This window comes from Mustelus asterias, chromosome 23 (assembly GCF_964213995.1).
Source record: "Mustelus asterias chromosome 23, sMusAst1.hap1.1, whole genome shotgun sequence".
NCBI lineage: Eukaryota > Metazoa > Chordata > Chondrichthyes > Carcharhiniformes > Triakidae > Mustelus > Mustelus asterias.
The window spans coordinates 20,799,999-20,821,995 of NC_135823.1; the positions used below are offsets into that span (position 1 = coordinate 20,799,999).

The 21,997-nt window shown below is 44.5% G+C and overlaps 1 protein-coding gene across 1 annotated transcript in view; it reads right to left on the reverse strand.

Annotated features, from left to right (window-relative positions):
* tbl3 (transducin beta like 3) overlaps positions 1-10,021 on the reverse strand; it is a 44,884-nt gene extending 34,863 nt beyond the window's left edge. The window contains exons 1-8 of the mRNA XM_078240084.1: positions 9,871-10,021; positions 7,530-7,581; positions 5,746-5,841; positions 4,577-4,624; positions 2,455-2,596; positions 2,204-2,288; positions 1,292-1,462; positions 192-267 (exon numbers count right to left, since the gene is read on the reverse strand). Coding sequence (XP_078096210.1) covers positions 192-267; positions 1,292-1,462; positions 2,204-2,288; positions 2,455-2,596; positions 4,577-4,624; positions 5,746-5,841; positions 7,530-7,581; positions 9,871-9,902 — 702 coding nt within the window. The 5' untranslated portion in view covers positions 9,903-10,021. The remainder of the gene's footprint in view (positions 1-191; positions 268-1,291; positions 1,463-2,203; positions 2,289-2,454; positions 2,597-4,576; positions 4,625-5,745; positions 5,842-7,529; positions 7,582-9,870) is intronic.
* Positions 10,022-21,997: the final 11,976 nt, after the last annotated feature.

Consider the following 21,997-nt stretch of genomic DNA (forward strand, 5'->3'; position numbering starts at 1 on the left):
ACAGACTTGTAAGCAGACATTAACACCACTCTCTTGGTTTTTGTTACCACCCTAAGGTCATATCATCACCCAAGGGCATATGGGAGAAAAATACACCCAGCTATGAGTATATGACTCATAAAGGGAAGGAATTCCATTTTAAAATATTTCCAACATTGAAACTAGTTTAATTATTAGAAATATCAACTCACCTCATACACTGGAACAGTTCTCTGTGACTCGTAGGTTTTTAAGTCCCACACAGTACATATTTTGTCACGTCCAGAGCTGCATAAAATGAATCGTTACATTATGCCAGAAACAACAAGTCAAATCTTACACATTTCACAGGATATCTTTGAAAAGATCTTTTCACCTTCAAATTCACATTAAAAACTGCGCCGGCTTCCCTTTCCGCCCCTCTCTACATCAACAGAGATGAAGTGGAAATGACTGAGAGATTCAAGTTTCTAGGTGTTCAGATCGCCAACAACCTGTCCTGGTCCCTCCATGCTGACGCTATAGTTAAGAAAGTCCATCAACGCCTCTATTTTCTCAGGAGGGCTAAGGAAATTTGGCACGTTCGCTACGACTCTCACCAATTTTTAGATGCAGCATAGAAAGCATCCTTTCTGGTTGTATCACAGCTTGGTATAGCTCCCGCTCTGCCCAAGACTGCAAGAAACTACAAAAGGGTCATGAACATAGCCCAGTCCATCACGCAAACCAGCCTCCCATCCATTGACTCTGTCTACACTTCCTGGTGCCTCAGAAAAGCAGCCAGCATAATCAAGAACCCCATGCATACTCTCATCTTCTTCTGTCGGGAAAAAGATTCAAAAGTCTGAGGTCACGTATCAACCGACTCAAGAACAGCTTCTTCCCTGCTGCCATCAGACTTTTGAATGGACCTTTCTCTACACCTTCACTATGAGTGTAACACTACATTCTGCACACTCTCCTTTCCTTCTCTATGAACGGTATGCTTTCTCTGTATAGCGCGCAAGAAACAATACTTTTCAATGTATACTAATACATGTGACAATAATAAATCAAATCAAAAGAGGCTTTGAAATGAATGTACAACTTTTAAACTGAAGACTCATATTTATACAAGCAAGAAAAGTGAGTAAATTTATTTGGCAAAATAAGCCCCAACTTAGAAATGCTCACAAAGCTGATGGTTGTGATTGGTCCCTGTTTCTCCTTTCTGGATTAGCCACTATCTTTGCCTATATTTTTCAGCTAAAACACAGGTTAACTCACACCAGACTCTATATTACAACAAACCTGCCTCTAACTTTCACAGTACCTGACAAGTGTATTTCCATCTGAAGTGAATGCCAGTGAAGTCACAGCACTGTAGTGAGCGTCCAGCACCATCACACATTTGCTGGTGTTCAGGTTCCAAAGCCGGATTTTATAGTCCATCGAAGAGGAGAATAGCTGAAGCCGGGATATGTCGGGGTGAAATTCAACCAGGCTGCAAGGAGAAAGTGAGGAAGTGCCAGAAGTGAAGGAAAGTAGCACCAGGGTAATCAGAATGTAGTTGAGGCCAAAACGTTGTCTTATTTCAAAAAGAAATTCGATATTGCTCTTGGGGCTAAAGGGATCAAGGGATATGGGGTGGGGGGAGGGGGATCAGGATATCAAATTCGATGATCAGCCATGTTCAAGATGAATGGCGGAGCAGGCTCAAAGGGCCGAATGGCCTACTCCTGCTTCTAGATTCTATTTAGGTTTACAGCAAATGGACCATCTCATCAGGCAAAGATTGGAGCAAGTACATCCTTGCCTTTTGAAACTTACATAAAATGCCAGAGTTTTATATTTTTAAAAATCTGTTCTTCATCCATTACAAAACTTTGTTGAGAGGTGTGCAAGGCTTGCTGTTTCCATAGCTATTTTTCCCTGGAACAGGTCGCTAGTCTGTCGCCAGGGGGGGGCGCTCAACATCGAGTGTGGGTGATCAGGAGGCTCTCTCACTCTTACTGCCAGCCATTGGCATGTTTGTAGGTCATTTGCAGGTTGACACTCAACCTGTTTGGCTGCGTTATGAACGCACCTTCCATGATCATCAAGTCCTGGGGTGGGACCCGGACCCGGACTCGAAGCCAGAGCGTCTGGCTCAGAGGCAGGGACACTATCCGCTGCGCCACAAGACTACCTACGCACCAAACTTACAACAGTTCTAATATTAAGCCACATAGTTAATTTTCCTTACTGAACAACTCCAGAGGAACCCTTTAGATTGTGTGTACAGTACTGCTTGATAACGTCCCAAATCTTGATTGTACTATCACATCCTCCTGAAAAAGTGGACAAACAAGCCATGATAGTTCCATTGCCTTTCATCTGGGTCGCATTTCCAGTCAAATGTACCGGGTTGATCTGCCATGTGATCTACAGGGTCGCTTTTGCACGTCGCAACAATGAAAGGATCTGGGGATAGTCCCATCGAGGGAAGACTTGTACCTGTAGCCAATAAAGTTGAGGTAGAGTCAAAAGCCATGCTGGCCACAGGACTGGTGTGAATAGCTTTCCACGTACGAGTGCACACGTTCTCCTTCCAGTCCCACTGTTTCAGGAGTAAGGCACGACTACTCGTCACCAGTATCTGCCAAGCAAGATAAGTCCATGTAATATTAAGCATCATGTGTCACAAGTGGGATAGATTATTTCAGGAGGTGACAGGTATGGTTAAGTGGGGGCAATGCAAGAGACTGGGGTTCAAGGTCTTCCAGAAAATCTTTGACAAGGTAGCATGCAGGAGGCTGTTGGGGAAGATTTAGCGATATAGAATGAGGGGATAAAATAGAACTTGGGAGTAAAAAATTAATTGGAAGGAGAACACAGGGGATAGGAGTTAAAGGCAACATCGCAGTAATTGGAACTGGGTAGCACTTCCTAGAATCATAGAATCCTACAGTGCAGAAGAAGGCCATTCGGCCCATCGAGTCTGTACTGACCACAGTCCTGCCCAGGCCCCATCCTAATAACCTCATGCATTTACCCTAGCTAGTCCCCTTGACACTAAGGGGCAATTTAGCATGGCCAATCCACCTAACCTGCACATCTTTGGATTGTGGGAAGAAACCGGAGCACCCGGAGGAAACCCACGCAGACACAGGAAGAATGTGCAAACTCCACCCAGGCAGTGACCCAAGCCGGGAATCGAACCCGGGTCCCTGGTGTTGAGAGGCAGCTGTGCTAACCACTGTGCCGCCCTGACCTCTGTTCTGGGATCACTTCTGCTTTCTACACACAACACTGATTTGTACCTAGGACTAGAGCAGGGATTCCCAAACAATGGGATGTAATCCTCAGCGGGGTCACGGATCAAGCAATTTGGGTCGTATGCTCCCCTGCCTCGGCGGCAGCAATGGTGACTGTGGAGCAGTGACTCTGCTAGGACAGTCCCAGGATCAGCTCCATGTCATGACAAATGAGCACGAGATTATTTTCTGCTGCCACGGTTCAGAAGACGTGTTCTAAAGAAACAAAACTCCCAAAGTCGGATTGCTGTCTCCATCAGAGTCTGCACAATGGCTGGTGAAAAGAGCATGAACTCTTATTCTGGGGTCAGGCCGACTTTCACGTGTTCAAATGGGCTCACGGTGGGAAACACTAGAGTACATGAATGGTATCCAAATGCAGACAATCCAAAAATAGAGTAAATCATTCCGAGAACCAACAGAACATCTTTACAAGATGGTGGAATATGCTATAAAGTCCAAAATAGATGCTCCACAATTAGTCAATGGAAGCAATGCGTACAGGGTGAGACAGCAATGCAATTATTTTTGCCTTTTCCCAATCTGCTGCCTTCTATTTTTGACCTCCTGCTGATGCCAAATGGATCACATCCAACTGAACAGAGCAAGTCCAACTGGCAACTGTGTGCATTCAAAAATGCACAATAAACTCACCGGCTGACGAAGGTACTGAGTCTCTCTTAGCTCTCATCTCAGCGAATTACAGTGCCCACTGAAGGAAAATTACTTAGGTACAGTTCCAAGCACTTCATTCCCTCTTGTTTAAGAGCCCTTTATTATCCCTATCAGGTGGCCCTTCAGATAAGTCTGCTGTGCAACCACCCAATAGAATAAGACACAATTAATTATCAATTTTTCATTTTTGCAGGAAAGCTTTTGTCAGCCTCTCTTGGAGGCACTGGATATATGTACCTACGCTAATGTAGCATATTTAGAATCCCTACAGTGCAGAAGGAGGCCATTCGGCCCATCGAGTCTGCACTGACCACAATTCCATCCAGGCCCTATTCCCATAACCCCTCATATTTATCCTGCTAACCCCCTGACACTGGGTCAATTTAGCATGGCCAATCAACCTAACCCGCACATTTTTGGAGTGTGGGAGGAAACCGGAGCACCCGGAGGAAACCCACGCAGACACGGGGAGAATGTGCACACTCCAGAGACAGTGACCCGAGGCCGGAATTGAACCTGGGTCCCTGGCGCTGTGAGGCACTAATCGATGCACTAATCAGGTTTAATGTCATACTGTGCTACTAATCACATATCTTTTACTAAATTAAAGTTAAAAACAGCAAAAACACTTCCTTTCCAATAAGTACCTCATCATCAGGGCTGACACTGAAGCAGGTAATATCTTCTTGATCCTCCTGCAAGGCAGAAGAGGAAGATGGTAATCAACACAAACACAATGACACAAATTATGTTCAGACAGATAAATGAGTTGGAGAATAGGGAGGTCACTTATTACTTGTAAGATCTGAGTTCAGGTCAGGTAGAGGAACAAAAGTGTTTCAGAACAGAAAAATTCCAATCATTACCAGTTCCGCCACACGTCAACAAGGTTATCAAGAAAAGCAAACCAAGCACTAGGCTTTATTTCTAAAGGGACATAATTCAACAGAAGGAAAGTTAGGCTAAATTAGCATCAAACCTTGGGTTAAGCTACACTAAAGAGTATTGGTCGCAGTTCTGGTTATAAAAAGGATACAGAGGCACTGGAGAGGCTGTAGTCAGGGATGATAGCAGAAATATTTAGGTATGCATATCAGAAAAGGATGGACAGGCTGGGTCTCTTTTACCTGGGGAAAAAGTGCTGCGGGGTGACCGAATCTTGGTCTTCCAAATTCTGGAAGATTTTGACAGAACGGATAGAGAGAGATCACCAATGTGAGATAGCTACAACTCAAAAGAAACTCTTTTATCCAAAGAGTGGTGAGAATGTGGAACTTGCTACCTTAGCGAGTGCAGAAGCGAATAGTTTAGATGCAATTAAGGAGATTCGACAAGCATATGAGGGAGAAGGGAATAGAGGGTTACGATGATAGGATTTAGATGAGAAATGACAGGAATGGAGCAGGAACTGGTTGGACAGAATGGCCTCTTTCTGTGCTGTATTTCCAATGTATGCAAAATGACTTTTGGAGGCAATGGAAATAAATCACACAGATCCACTGAAGGGAAGGCTTTGAATGTCTGTGCTGAGTTAGATTGTTGTCGTGGGAGCTGTGGGTTTGGCATTTAATATTATAGTGAACCAGGAGTGTGTAATAATTATAAAGTTGTAAATGAAAACGCCATTGTGCAGCCCTAACACATTCCACATTAAACACAAAATTAACAAAATGCAATTAAAAAGTGAGTATGGAAAGTTTCTATTGGTACAGAAGTTGAAGATATTGGTTTGCATAATATACTGTATACCAAGAGCTCACCAGCAGCGCCAAGGGTGAGGAACAGAAAGGCATTTGTACCAAAGTAAATTTCACACCTGTTCAATGCTCTTTGTGACCTTTCCTGTTCCAATATCGATGATATTGACCTTTGTTCCACAAGTACAGAACATGTACATTCCATCATTATTGATCTGGATGGAAAAAGTAGAATATATTTCAAAACAAGGGGAGACTTTTTCTACCTCAAAATGGGCAGAGAGAGTTTTTCCCTCTTCTTTAGAATATAAGATATCAAAGATAAATCAAATTAATCAAACCAAAAACAAACGTGAAAACAAATTAGGACAGAGGAAATGATGGAGAAAGTTGGAATGAAGAAAAGACGAATGTTACACTCAAGCTATATTTCAGTAACTTTCTTAGGATAATTTAGGATCCCTGCTGTACAGGAGGCCTTTCAGCCCATCGAATCCACACGACCCTCCGACAGAGCATCACAAACTGGCCCCATCGCCGCAACCCCACACATCTACCTCGCTAATTCTCTAATCCATGCATCTTGGGACACTAAGGTGCAATTTAGCATGGCCAATCCACTTAACCTGCACATCTTTGGACTGTGGGAGGAAACTGGAGCACCCGGAGGAAACCCACGCAGACAAGGGGAGAACGTGCAAACTCCGCATAGTCACCCCAGGCTGGAATCAGACCTGGGTCCCCGGCGCTATGAGGCAGCAGTGCTAACCACCGTGCCATCGTTTTATTCTTCACAGGATATTGGTGTCACAGCAAGGCGAGTATTTGTTGCCCATTCTTTATTTCCCTTGAGCTGAAAGGCTTGCTAGATCATTTCAGAGGGCAGTTAAGAGTCAGCCACGTTGTTGTGGATCTGGAGTCACGTGTAGGCCAGACCAGGTAAGGATGGCAGATTTCCTTCCCTATAGGACCTTAGTGGACCAAATGGAATTTAGTTTCGTAGCCACCATTGCTGAAACTAGCGACAAATTCAAGATTTATTAATTGAATTTAAATTCTACCAGCTGCCATGGTGGGATTTAAACCCATGTCCCCAGAGTATTAGCCTGGGCCTGTGGATTACCATCACTACGCCACCATCTCCCACAATGATGTTTCAGCATCATAACACAGGAATGGATCTCTGTTAGAATCAGCACTTGCTTGTCTTTCAACTTCTTCTTCCTTCAGTGACTCCTAGATCTACTTTTTAGTATAAAAATGTTGATGTTGGGCTACATAACCATGATGAACAAGTGCTCCTCGATACAGTTAATCACATTGTACAAACAAGCCAAGAAATTAAATAGACTCAGATCTTAAAATGAGCCAATTTTGCTTTGTTGCATCATATTCATAGAATCCCAACAGTGCAGAAGAGGCCATTCAGCCCATCGTGTCTGCACCGACTCTCTGACAGAGTATCTTACCCAGGCCCGATCCCCCATCCTATCCCTGTAACCCCACATATCTCCAATTGCTCATCCATCTAATCTACACATCTTTGGACACTAAGGGGCAATTTTAGCATGGCCAATCCACCTAACCCGCACATCTTTGGAATGTGGGAGGAAACCGGAGCACCCGGAGGAAACCCATGCAGACACAAGGAGAACATGCAAACTTCATGCAGACAGTCACCCAAGGCTGGAATTGAACCTGGGTCCCTGGCGCTGTGAGGCAGCAGTGCTAACCACTGTGCCACTGTCAAATTACTGATTTGACAATTATGTCACATTTAAGAAATTGCAATATCAAAATTGTATCCTTAGTATTTCAATGTCCTGTAGCATTTCTAGTAATCTTTCTCAAAAGTTTGAACATTACTGAAAAAATGTTAAATTTGCAACTGATTAAAAGGTACCTGCACTTTTCCACCTTTGTAGAATGGTTCAATTTTGCTGGAAACAGCATAGCTGGAAGAGATGTAAACATTGAGTGAAACACTGATTGAGAAAAACAGTCAGTTATTGAAATTTCACATTTGACTGAAGCAAAGCAAACATCTTTTTGCCTTCAGAAGGTGCACTTTCAGGGATTTCAAGCTGTGAGTCCATGTCCTCTTAACACAAGGTTCAGATCTATTGCCTGCCAAAAATCCTTTATGCTCGTTTTGCTAGACAGAATTCCAAATACCTTGGATTTTACAGGCTCACTGTTCCGAAAGCGCAAGAATGTCTGCAGATATATAAAAACAGTCTCTCTTTATATATTTAAATTATTTCTTCAGTTCTGTACAATGTTACCACCAGGATCTCAGTTCGTGAGCATTACATTTTCAGGTTTTCAACTTCAGATAGTTCTGTCGATGAGCACTTATTCTCTATAAACTGCCTTCGCCTGCCCCACTGGGATAGAATCTAAGGATCAAACTGAAGTATTACTGTATTTTAATGACTGATTATATCATGTGTATTCTCACCTGATCTTCCTCAACTTCAGATATCAGGAGAATAGACACTGAATCTTGATGCTAATTTAGGTTACAAACTATCTTAACAGATTTCTTAAATGGAGGTGAAGAGGAAGCAAGAGCACGTTGCAGTATTCACAGACTTAAATGTCATATCTTGAAAACAAGAAAATTAACAGTCACACATACTCTGCTAATCCACAATGTAAAACAGACCAGACACCATGGCTCAGTGCCACTGACATGGCCTCATAGAAGCAAGTTGCAAAAAAAAAACCAGTCGTTTTGCAGGGGAATTTTAACCTACTAGGGTGGGTGGGCTTTCATGTAGCTGGCACGTTAAAACACCAGAAACTGTTGGCATATGAAGAGAATGCAGAAACCTGCTGCTTTCCGCTTGAATATATTGTTCGGCTTACTGTGAAATCCCCATGGTACAGATGGGTCTCTCACACACACACACACACAGACACACACACCTGTCTTAACATAGCTCTTGGGGCTAAAGGGATCAATGTATATGGGGTTGGGGATGCAGGATCAGGATACTGAATTTGATGATCAGCCATGATCATAATGAATGGTGGAGCAGGCTCGAAGGGCCGAATAGCTTACTCCAGGCTTCTAGTTTCCATATTATACAACAAGTTTAATATTGGTGCAACTGTTTGTGCATTGCATAGGTGCCGAACAGATGCATATCAGAGTCATGGATCCATCCTGACTTGGAAGTAGAGGGAGATTTGGTCCCCTAGAGAATCTCTCTCTGCTTCACCCTAGTCAGCTAATCCAGTGACCAGTTAGGCTGCATTAAGACTATAACTGCTGCAATGCTGAAAGGCAAATCATTTTCACACCAACACTACAGTTGTCAAGCAAATGCATCCAAACCTTGTAACTAAGTGCAGACATCAGTAGCTTATCCCCATCACACAATCCAGACATTTCTCTTCCCTGACTCACAATTAGTATTTCTTTACCTCAAATAGTAGTTTAGTTCCCAACCTTCCTCTAAAATGTTTGTCGACACACTTCAGCTACAACTGACATTCCAAAAGAGCATCACACCCAGTGCCACCCCTTCCTTCCCCATAGCCCCACACATTTACTCCACTGATCCAACTAATTTACACATTTTTAGACACTAAAGGAGAATTTAGCATGGCCAACGTACCCAACCTGTACATCTTTGGACTGTGGGAGGAAACCAGAGCAACCGGAGGAAACTGACGCAGACACGGGGATAATGTGTAGACTCCGCACAGACAGTGACCCAAGGACAGAATCAAACCCGGATCCCTGGCGCTGTGAGGTCGCAGCGCTAACCAGAGTTCATCAATCACAGTCCCACAGTTTACACCACAGCACCAGGGACCCGGGTTCGATTCCCGGCTTGGGTCATTGTCTGTGCAGAGTCTGCACGTTCTCCCTGTGTCTGCGTTGGTTTCCACTGGGTGCTCCGGTTTCCTCCCACAGTTTGAAAGACATGTTGGTTAGGTGGATTGGACATGCTAAATTCTCCCTCAGTGTACCCGAACAGGTGCCGGAGTGTGGCGGCTAGGGGATTTTCACAGTAACTTCATTGCAGTGTTAATGTAAGCCTACTTGTGACAACAATAAATAAACTTTAAAAAAAATCACAGGGCCACAGTTTAAATCAATCACAGTGCCACAGCACAGTGATCAACATGGGGAGTGTGTGAAGAGGGGCCATGCCTGGCTGATCTGGATGCCAGCGCAGAGAGTGGCACTCAGCTGTATCCCATGGGGAAGGGGATGTGGGGACACTCACTTTGTCTTCAACTTGATGGCGGTGGCAGCCATGCTCCGGGCTCAGGCGGCTGCTCTCCCTCTCCCTCTGCCTCAGGCCGCCATCTCCCAGCAACAGCACGTTCCCAACACCGGCCCCACACTTCCGGCGCTGAACTGACCTCACAAGCGGCGCGCTAAGAATGACGCAGACCCGTCTCCATAGCAACAGCTGCACAGAGTCAGTAACAACTCCACCTCTATGAGAGATCAGAGAGACCGCCCCCTCCGGCTGGTCCCGCCCCCTCCGGCTGGTCCCGCCTCTCCGGCTGGTCCCGCCCCCTCCGGCTGGCCCCGCCCCCTCCGGGTGAACCCTCCCCCACAGCTACTCCTGTTTTCCAGGTCTCTGTTACTGCACAGGAGTCATGATGTGGAGATGCCGGCGTTGGACTGGGGTAAACACAGTATGAAGTCTCACAACACCAGGTTAAAGTCCAACAGGTTTATTTGGTAGCAAAAGCCACTAGCTTTCGGAGCGCTGCTCCTTCGTCAGGTGAGTGGGAGTTCTGTTCACAAATAGGGCATATAAAGACACAATAATGGTTGGAATGCGAGTCTTTACAGGTAATCAAGTCTTAAAGGTACAGACAATGTGAGTGGAGAGAGCGTTAAGCACACACATCCGACGCGCCACAGCGAAAAACCGCACCGACCTCCTCAGAAGACAAACACGGGACACGGCCGACAGAGTACCCTTGTCGTCCAGTACTTCCCCGGAGCAGAGAAGCTACGACATCTTCCCCGGAGCCTTCAACATGTCATTGATGAAGACGAACCTCTCGCCAAGGCCATTCCCACACCCCCACTTCCTGTCTTCAAACAACCGCACAACCTCAAACAGACCATTGTCTGCAGCAAACTACCCAGCCTTCAGGAGAACAGTGACCACGACACCACACAACCCTACCACAGCAACCACTGCAAGACGTGCTGGATCATCGACACGGATGCCATCATCTCACGTGGGAACACCATCTACCAGGTACATGGTACATACTCTTGCAACGTGGCCAGCGTTGTCTACCTGTTACGCTGCAGGAAAGGATGTCCCGAGGCATGGTACATTGGGGAGACCATGCAGATGCTACGACAACGGATGAACACCACTCGACAATCACCAGGCAAGAGTGTTCTCTTCCTGTTGGGGAACACTTCAGCGGTCATGGGCATTCGGCCTCTGATCTTCGGGTAAGCGTTCTCCAAGGCAGCCTTCACGACACACGACAGCGCAGAGTCGCTGAGCAGAGACTGATAGCCAAGTTCCGCACACATGAGGACGGCCTCAACTGGGATTTTGGGTTCATGTCACACTATCTGTAACCCCCACGACTTGCCTGGAGTTGCAAAATCCCACTAACTGTCCTGTCCTGTCTGGAGACAATACACATCTCTTTAACCTGTGCTTACCGCTCTCTCCACTCACATTGTCTGTACCTTTGAGACTTGATTACCTGTAAAGACTCGCATTCCAACCATTATTTTGTAAATTGAGTTTGTGTCTTTATATGCCCTGTTTGTGAACAGAACTCCCACTCACCTGACGAAGGGGCAGTGCTCCGAAAGCTAGTGGCTTTTGCTACCAAATAAACCTGTTGGATTTTAACCTGGCGTTGTGAGACTTCTTACTGCACAGGAGGCCATTGAGCCCAACCAGTCTGTGCCAGCCCTTTGACAGAGGTTCCCCTCCCTTAGTCCCACTCTCCTACTCTTTCCCCAATCGCTCAGCAACGTGTCCTTTTCAAAAGGGACCTTGAATTGCATTGGTTTGATTTATTATTGTCACAGGTAATGGCATACAGTGAAAAGTATTGTTTCTTACGCACTGTACAGACAAAACTTACCGCTGATTGAGTATATAGGGGAGAAGGAAAGGAGAGGGTGCAGAATATAGTGTTGCAGTTACAGATAGGGTGTGGAAAAAGATCAGCTTAAGATGTTAGGTCCATTCAAAAGTCTGATGGCAGCAGGGAAGAAGCTGTTCTTGAGTCGGTTGGTATGTCTACTCAGACCTTTGTATCTGGATGTATATTTGAAGGGAATGCATTTCTATGGCTAAGGGGAAAGTGTAGAGCAGAATTAATTGAATAGTTTTTGCACAATGGGCTGAATTGCCTCTATTTGCAGTATCATTCTATGTTTCTAAATATATATTCAATTCCCTTCTCAACATTACTGAGTTGAACCTGTTTCACTTTCAGTCAGTGGCTCATTCTAAATCATAACTCCTTGTTGTATAAAACGATCATCCTCATTTCCCCCGGTCCTCTTGTCAATTATGTTGTGTTTAAGCGGTATCCTGCCACGTACTGGAAATGTTTTTTCCTTATTTACTCTATCATACATGCCATACCATGAGAAATCACTCCAGATACAGAACTCTGGGTTTGTCTCGATTGTCCACAAACCCCTCTCAGCCTATGGAGACCAGCACAAGAACAGGCTTCAATCACTCCCCTGACAGCAACATATTTTGAGCTGTGGGAGAGAAAAATGGTAAATTGACGGGGAAAGGAGTGTTATAAGTGCAAACCATCCCTTTAAACAACAGCACTTTCATCTTAAAACGTCATAGTAAATGGACTCAGCATTTTGTGTTGCGTCTAAACATGCCCAACATTAAACGATCTTAAACATTCTAATGAAACAAATCTCAAACTTTAGCCATGCAACTCTTCAAGCCTGTTCCACCATGCAGTTAGATTATGGGCAATCTGAATATGATCTCACAAAATGCAGACAGTTGATTGTGCAGACTCCCATCTCCCTTCAGCTGTTCTTTGCCACGTTTAACAGTTTTGCTTCATGTATATGAGTACATCAGATGCATGTTGATGGAAAGTAGTGACTTCTTAAAAGGCATTTTTGCATTCTGTTGATCTCAACAACGCAAAGACAGCACAGTAACTTTAACTTACCTTCTCTTTAGAACGCAAGAAATCACAAAGGGTCCATCACACAAACCAGCCTCCCATCCATTGACTCCATCTACACTTGCTGCTGCCTCGGAAAAGCAGCCAGCATCACCAAGGACCCCATGCGCCCCAGACATACTCTCTTCCACCTGCTTCCGTTGGGAAAAGGATACAAAAGACTGAGGTCACGTACCGACTGATCCAAGAACAGCTTCTTCCCATCAGATTTTGAATGGACCTACCTTATTAAGTTGATCTTTCTCTACACCCTAGCTATATTCTGCACCCTCTCCTTTCCTTCTCTCTTATGTACTCTATGAATGGTATGTTTTGTCTGTGTAGCACAGAAGAAACAATCCTTTTCACTGTATCCCAATACATGTGACAATAATAAATCAAATCAAGTTAGTGTGGGAGCAACAGAATTGTAAAGTTGCATGCGCAGTAAGCGCTACCCGTGTATAAAGATCTCATCAGCATTCTTCATCTCAGGAGCCATCAGACAGTGCGAAAAGTTTAATTTGTTTTGTCAGTAAACATTCACAAACAGACATAAGTCTAGAAACACGAACTATCAGCGTGGAATTATGAAAATTAGCGTGTGTGTGGATGTGTTTTTTAATGTCAGGAAATTATGAAAAGCAGGGTGTTGAAATGTGGTTCACTTCACCATAAAATACATTTCTGTTTTTTTTAATGTTTGATCAGGAAGCTACATGCAAAAAAACCATCATCATCCTTCAGAGTTTCCAAGCCAAGCTAAATTGAAATACATTCAAGGCGGGGTGACTCGGAATGCATACTGCTTTCCCTTAGGGCCTAGGGACCTATTGCACTTAGATAAGAATTACAGTATAGTGTACAGCACAAATGCTGGCCATTTGGCAAGTCTATTTTAGTGTTTAAGGCCCATATCCATGCACTCTCCCATGCTCTTTATTGAACCTTGTCCACATTACCATCTACTCCTTTCTCACTCATGTTAATCTTTTGTCTTTCGACTCTGTTGCTCACAGTGTTCTAAATCATAGCATCTGACAGCATAGAAGAAGCCATTCAATCCATCAGATCTATATTGGCCTTTGGAAAGAGCAGTCTATTTGGTACCCACTCCCCTCCTTCCTTCCCCTACCACTATACCAGATATGTGTGTATTTTTTAAAATTAACAAGTGCAATGACTCAGGAGGTCCGACTGGAAAGGAATATAGTTTATTACAGAATACAAAGTAAAACCACTACCACCATGTACACACACACTAATCCCTGCAAGGGATTGCAGTTAAGCAGGCCCAGTCCTGGGCCTGTCTTATAAAAGGCTCAGGAAATGATTTCTAGCTGGGCAGGCCATTGCCTGTTACCAGGGGAACTCATACTCAATGAGGCAGGTAAGATCAATCAGTGATTCCCCTTAGATCTCATGGGGGTTAACCACAACAGGATTAAACTTCCTCAACCTTAGTAATCTCAAACCCAAAGTCATAAGAAATAGGAGCAGGAATTGGCTATTTGGCCCATCAAGACTGCTTTGTCACTCAATAAGATATGATTATCGTGTTGACTCCACTTTCCTGCCTGTCCCCCAGAACCCTTGAGTCTCAAACATAGAAACATAGAAAATAGGAGCAGGAGTAGGCCATCCAGCCCTTTAAGCCTGCTTCACCATTCATTATGATCATGGCTGACCGTCCAACTCAATCGCCTGATCCCACCTTCTCCCATATCCTTTGATCCCATTCACCCCAAGAGCTATATCTAACTCCTTCTTGAAAACATGCAATGTTTTGGCCTCAACTGCTTTCTGTGGTAGTAAATTCCACAGGGTCACCACACTCTGGGTGAAGAAATTTCTCCTCATCTCAGTCCTAAAAGGTTTACCTCGTGTCCTTAGACGATGACTTCTGCTTCTGGACTACCCCACCCTCGGGAACAGGCTCCCTGCATCTACCCTGTATAGTCCTGTTAGAATTTTATAGGTTTCTATGAGATCCCCCCTCATTCTTCTCAACTCCAGTGAATATAATCATGACTGACTCAATTTCTCCTCATAACTGACTCAATCTCCCCTCATACATCAGACCTACCATCCCAGGAATTGGTCTGATAGACATTTTCTGCACTCCCTTTATAGCAGGAACATCCTTCCTCAGATAAGGTGAACAAAACTGCACACAGTATTCCAGGTGTGGCCTTACCAAGGAGCTGTGTAATTGCATCTAGACATCCCAGCTCCTGTACATCTTGTAGATGAAAAAAATCTGTCCAGTTCAGCATTGGATATATTCAATGACCTAGCTTTCACTGCTATGAATTTCAAAGACTATTAATCCTCGGAGAGAAGAATTCTTCCTCTTCATTGTAATAAATGGTAGAGCTCTTGTTTTTAAACTATGCCCCTTAATTTTAGATTTCCCCACAAGGGGAAAGATTCTCTCATCATCCAGCCTGTCAAGCATCCTCAGAATCTTATATGTTTCTTCAGATCACCTCTCATTCTTGCAAACTCCAATGAGTATGGGATCAAAAAACTGAACCTTTCCTCTTAAGACAGCCCTTTCATTCCAGGAATGAGTCAAGTGAACCTTCGCTGAACTGCTTCTAATGCAATCATATTTTTTACCAAATGAGGAGACCAAAACAGTACTCCAGGTGCTGTCTCATTAATGTCCTGTATAGATACAATAAAACTTTGCCACTTTTATATTCCATTCTCCTCTCTTGTGGGAGACAGTTATTGAATGGCACCCCTATGGCACATGATGGTTACTTGAACTTTTCAGCTCCAGTCTGAATATTGTCCAATCCTGCTGTATATGGAAATGGTCAGCTTCATTATCTGAGTCACAAATGGTGCTGAACTTTATGCAGTCCTCAGCGAACATCCCCACTTCTGATCTTACAATGGAAGGAAGGCCATTGATGAAGCAGCTGTAGATGGCTGGGCTGAGGACAGCACCCTGAGGAACGCCAGCAGTGACGTCCTGAGACTGAGACCTCCAATAACCACAACTATCTTCCTTTGTGCCAGGTATGACTCCAATCAGCGGAGGGTTTTTTCCCTGATTCCCATTGACTCCAGTTTGCTCGGGCTCCTTGATGTCAAATGCTGTCTTGATGTCAAGGGCAGTCACTCTCACCTCACCTCTGAACTTCAGGATCCTTTCTGGTTATATCACAGCTTGGTATGGCTCCTGCTCTATCCAAGACCGCAAGAAACTACAAAGAGTCGTGAACGAAGTCCAGTCCATCACTCAAACCAGCTTCCCACCCATTGACACTGCCTACACTTCCCCCTGCCTCAGAAAAGCAGCCAGCATAATCAAGGACCCCACGTAACCTAGACATATTTCTTCCTACTAAAAGATACAAAAGTCTGAGGTCACGTACCAACAGATTCAAGAACAACTTCTTCTCTGTTGTCATCAGACTTTCGAATGAACCTACCTCGTATTAAGTTGATCTTTCTCTACACCCTACCTTTGACTGTAACACTACATTCTGCACTTTCTCCTTTCCTTCTCTATGAACGGTGTGCTTTGTCTGTATACTGTGCAAGAAAAAATACTTTTCACTGTATACTAATACATGTGACAATAATAAATCAAATCAAATTTTGTCCATGTTTGGACTAAGGGTGTAATAGGGTCAGAATCTGAGTACTGGAAGAGCTTGGCTAGAGGTGCTCCTAGTTCTGAAGCACAAGCTTTGACTACTATAGCCAGAATGTTGTCAGGGCCCATAGCCTTTATAATATCCAGTGCAAAGACTGGAAAACGATTGCTGATGTTTCAGCCTTGTCTTTTGCACTAAGGTGCTGGACTCCACCATCACTGAGGATGGGGATATTTGTAGAACCTCCTCCCCCAGTGAGTTGTTTAATTGTCCACCACCATTCACAACTGGATGCGGCAGGACTGCAGAGCTTAGATCCGATCTGTTGACTATGGGGCCTGTCTATTGCATTCTGCTTCTGCCGTTTGACATGCAAGTATTCCTGTGTTGTAGTTTCAGCAGGTTGACACCTCATTTTTAGGTATGCCTGGTGCTGCTCCTGGCATGCCTTCCGGCAATCTTCGCTGAACCATTAATCCCCGGGCTTGATGGGGCAGTAGAGGACTTATAAGTCCTCTCTTTTAACAAAACTTAACCATCCGTATTCCTTTTGAAACTTCTGCCTGTCCCTATCTGGGAAACTGCCCTTCCATTGCGCTCTGCTCCTGGTCACCTGACATGGGTTCTTCGCATCCTTCTCTTTATGCGCAGACATGCGGGACTGGTCCTGCACCTGAGGAATGTAAAGATGCAGAACTGTGCATGTGCAGACTCCCCCTGCCCTCTGCATGTGCAGAAAGCCTGAGGTCCATCAGAAGTTGCAGTTCCTGTTGCTTCAAGCTCAACAAGGTAAGTTTGGGTTTCATATCAAGGTGAGTCAGGCAGATTTCCTTCCCCTCAGGATATTAGTGAACCAGATGAGTTTTTACGGCAATAGTTTCAAAGTCGCTATGACTGAGACTGATGTTTTAAATTCCAGATTTATTGAATTTAAATTCCACCAGCTGCCCTGGGGGGGTTTGAACAGACGTCTGGAAAGCATTAGCCCGGCCCTTTGGATTGCTAGTTTAGTAACATTACAATTACACTACCATCTTCATCCTGAAGTATAAGGACACCCAGATCCAGGGGGTAGTGAGAGAATGGGGAGAGACCCATGGTGGGTTGGGGATGCAGGGGAAGTTCCATGGTGTGGGGAGTCAGTCTGGGTCTTTGCAATACTTACCCAGAAGTTAGAAGAGGTTGTAGTTCTTCTAACTTTTTCTGGATAACTATTTGTGTAACACAACCAGACTTTCCTGTTAAAGTACCGATCAGAAACCCCAAGGTATCAGAAGCCTGACTAGACCCCAACAGTTTTCTATTGTGGCAATAGCGTGAGGATAATGGGGGAGGGGGAGATTCTCGCAGCCCTACTTTAGCAGCACAGCAGGCCGGAAGACTCAGAGGCCGTTCAGTGGGCTCCCCGCTGGGCGCCATGGCCTCTGCGAGTCTCAGGCAGCCGGATTTCCGGCGCTGTCAGCTCTGCGCCAGAAGTCGGAGCGGAACTGCATAAATTATTTAAATCTTCATTTTAATATATTTTACATATAATTAGCGGGCCCGCTTGCCTCCCCGCCCCAGGAGTGTTTCACTCCAGCAGGGTTTACAATAGCTCCCCACTAGCGGGGAGCTGGTGGAGTGAAGGGGGGGGGGGCCATTGAGGTCCACCCAGGAAGTCGGAGGTAAGGGGGAGTACCCTTGGGCATTACCAGCTTGGCAGTGCCAGCCTGGCCTCCTGGCACTGCCCAAGGGACAAAGTGGCAATGCCCATCAGGCATCGAGCCCAGGGCGGAGCCATAGGGGGGGCATTTAATTGGGCAGGTCCTCAGGCTGTTGTGGGGGGAGGGGGCATTTGATGGGGATGGACAGGTGCTGCTGTCACTTTTCAGTCTGGTTGGGTGACAGAGAGAGAGAGGCCAACGATAGGGGCTGGCCATCTGGGTGGGGGGGTGTCACACAGCCAGCGATGCAGGGTCACAGGGCTGGCCAGCAATCGAGCTGGCCAGCGATCAGGAGGCCGGCAGTGCGGGGCTACTGCGTATGCGCCGATCTCAGCGCTGACAGACCGGAGCAATGTGCAGTGGCCCGCTCAGCGCTATGCTGCTGGCTTCTTCAGCGGGAATTGGACCCGCCTACTGATTTACAGCGTGATTCACACTGAGGCACTCTGCAGTGCACAGAGTGTGGGAGATTCATTTTGAAAATCCCACTGAAAAACAACTGCAGTTTTTACGCGAATACAACATTTAGAATTCTTTTGGGGGAATCACCCCCATGGTCTTTCACTCCAGGTGTGATTCTATTGATACACTGGAAGCTTTTCTCGAAACAAAATTAATCGAACAAGTTTAACTATAATATAGGAATACAGATGTAAGTATTTGGAATAGCAAAAGCATATTACATTTGTAACCAGCATTTCTGATTTTAAGTTTCTGTAAAGTTTATTTGTGTGGATTTTCCTTAATTTATTTTTAAAATAGCCATTTGAGAGTATTCTGATTCAAGCAGGACTTGTTCCTTCTGAATTAGCCCTCAGTGGCACAGTGGTTAGCCCTGTTAAACACAGGGTTAAAGAATTAATGGCAGTTTTGCAGAAAGTGTGTTTGACTTGTTTTGTGACACAGCTTTGTCATTGTATTGTCTCATTGTTCGGAAATCTTTTGAAAACAGTTAAATAATTCCCCGTGGTTCAGGCTCGAGTGTATTGCCCTAATGCAGTTTACTACTCAGACACCAATAGTGTAATAACTATTAGGGTTTCCACAATTAATTCATATAACCTGGTTTCTTAGACATATACATGGCCCCTGTAGATATTGTCCTTCCAGCCATCCTGTGAGTTTTGATATAAGAGAGTCTGCCCCCTGATATTTCATGTACCCTTTCTTTGTGAGTTCAATCACATGATACCCAGAATGTATATTGAAGAAGTTCCTTTTCACCAAACTGCCTGACTTGACATAGTGGCCGCCTTAATGGTTCAACTATTAAGCAGTTAATATTCCAAACACTGCAACTCCTGCCATTGTCTTGAAAGGTGTCAGCAATGGTTACAACGTCCACTCGGCCCACACTGCAGCTGCTGGTACACGCAGAACTGCAACAGAAGCATCAGTGTTGCAGCCAATCTCAATTCCTGCACATCCCGGCCAGCTCATTCAGTAGTTAATAGAGCTCTTAATCCCAGAGACGTTTGTTGGAATTTTACCGCCTTGTTCGCCCTAGGTTCGTAGGATCCCGTCGAGGCCAACGAAGAATGCCATTCTGCGAGCCAGGACGGGTGTACCGATAAAAATCCCTCAAACCCCTTATTGGGAAGTAAGCTTTATCTATTATTTTTCACTTTTATTTATTTTCAGTTGATTCAGAACACTGGACAATTGTGGTGAACAAAAGGCCCTTGTCACAGGTACATAATTATATAGAGTCAACAGTTTAAATTTATTTAGTAGTGTCACAAGTAGGCTTATATTAACACGACAATGAGGTTACTGTGAAAATCCCCTAGTCGCCACACTGCGGCATCTGTTTGGGTACACTGAGGGAGAATTTAGCACCTAACCAGCACGTCTTTCGGACTGTGGGAGGAAACCGGGGCACCCAGAGGAAACCCATGCAGACACGGGGAGAACATGCAAACCCCTCACAGACAGTGACCTAAGCCAGAATTGAACCCGGGGTCCCTGGCGCTGTGAGGCAGCAGCGCTAACCACTGTGCCACCATGCTTCTTGGGAGAGTTCAACTACTGAAGAATATATTGATTTGTGGAAAATAGTAAATGTTAATAAATGATGCCCATAGATTTTGATGCTTCTCAAAGTCTGATGCTGCCTCTGTGTATATGCAAAGAGTGCTCCCCCTTGTGACACAAGTAAAGGCAGCCTTTTACAAAAGGGAGGTCTAGACAATCTCAAACTGTTCAGTGATACTTCTTGGTTTTGGCCAATATTCAACACTCACACCTGACATGGGATGTAGCCAAAATGTCTGCTATAGTCTCTGTAGTCATGATGTGAAGATGCCGGCGTTGGACTGGGGTAAACACAGTAAGAGTTTTAACAACACCAGGTTAAATGCCATTTGCTACCAAATAAACCTGTTGGACTTTAACCTGGTGTTGTTAAAACTCTTACATAGTCTCTGTACCCATTGTACTGGCCAATAAATGATGGTGGCACATATTGAAATTGTGATGATCCCCTCGAGATGTGATATAGGACTCAGGCAATTTCTAACACATCTTTGAAACAATTATTTTTATTGTCATTAGTAATTTTGTGTGGCACTATGACAAAGTGATAGAGTCTGAATGCTGTATTAAAGGCTTTCCATGAGAGATACACCATGATAGTAGAAGAAATTTTGAATGCATTTTTTCTATTACCATATGATAAAGAATTTTTGTCAAGAATATATATGAGCTCCAATACATGGTGATGGCTTTGTTAATGGATTTTGTTATTCTGGGAGTTTATTGGATTGAAATTCTTTTAACAATGATACCTGTGTAATAATGGTTTCTCGAATTGACGTGCTGGTTAGGTGCATTGGCCATGCTAAATTCTCCCTCAGTGTACCCGAACAGGCACCGGAGTGTGGCAACTAGGGGATTTTCACAGTAACTGTTAATGTAAGCCTACTTATGACACCAATAAACAAACTTTAAAACTTTAATTGTGAAGGTTTTTAATCAGAAAAACAATTATTAGATGTTTCTACGTTAAAAATAAAACATTTAATCTTCTGTCCGAGTAGTTATTAAAGAAGATTAAAGGGCGGCACGGTAGCACAGTGGTTAGCACTGCTGCTTCACAGCTCCAGGGACCTGGGTTCAATTCCCGGCTTGGGTCACTGTCTGTGTGGAGTTTGCACATTCTCCTCGTGTCTGTGTGGGTTTCCTCCGGGTGCTCCGGTTTCCTCCCACAGTCCAAAGATGTGCGGGTTAGGTTGATTGGCCATGCTAAAATTGCCCCTTAGTCTCCTGGGATGCGTAGATTAGAGGGATTAGTGGGTAAAATATGTAGAGTTATGGGGGTAGGGCCTGGGTGGGATTGTGGTCGGTGCAGACTCGATGGGCCGAATGGCCTCTTTCTGTACTGTAGGGTTTCTATGATTTCTATGATGATACATTTCAGTCCTAAAACAGATTTTAAAAATGTGGATACAAGCAAAATGCACTTTAAAAGTTTTCTATGATTCTCTCTCCCTGAGAGCTATTGAAGCTGCTGGGTCAATTGAAAATTTTTTTAAAAACTGAGATTAGTGGATATTTTATCCTGCAAGGTTATGAAGGAACCAAGGCAGGTAAATAGAGTTAAGATACAGAAATGCCAAGATCTAACTGAATGGCAGAACAAGCTGGATGGGCTGAATGGTCTCCTGTCACCATGTTCCAAGGACTTATGTTAAATAAGGCGTGCTTATTTTTTTTAAAAGTGCCTTTCACTGCACCATGTTTCCAGTGCAATCCACCACAGTACAGAGCATTCACTGCCCGCCTATTCAACTCAGCTCAATTCCCATTCATTCATTCGTGGTCATTTCAGTGCGCTCCACGCCTTTCTGTATTGTGTTTACTTTTCACGCAGAGGACAAAACACA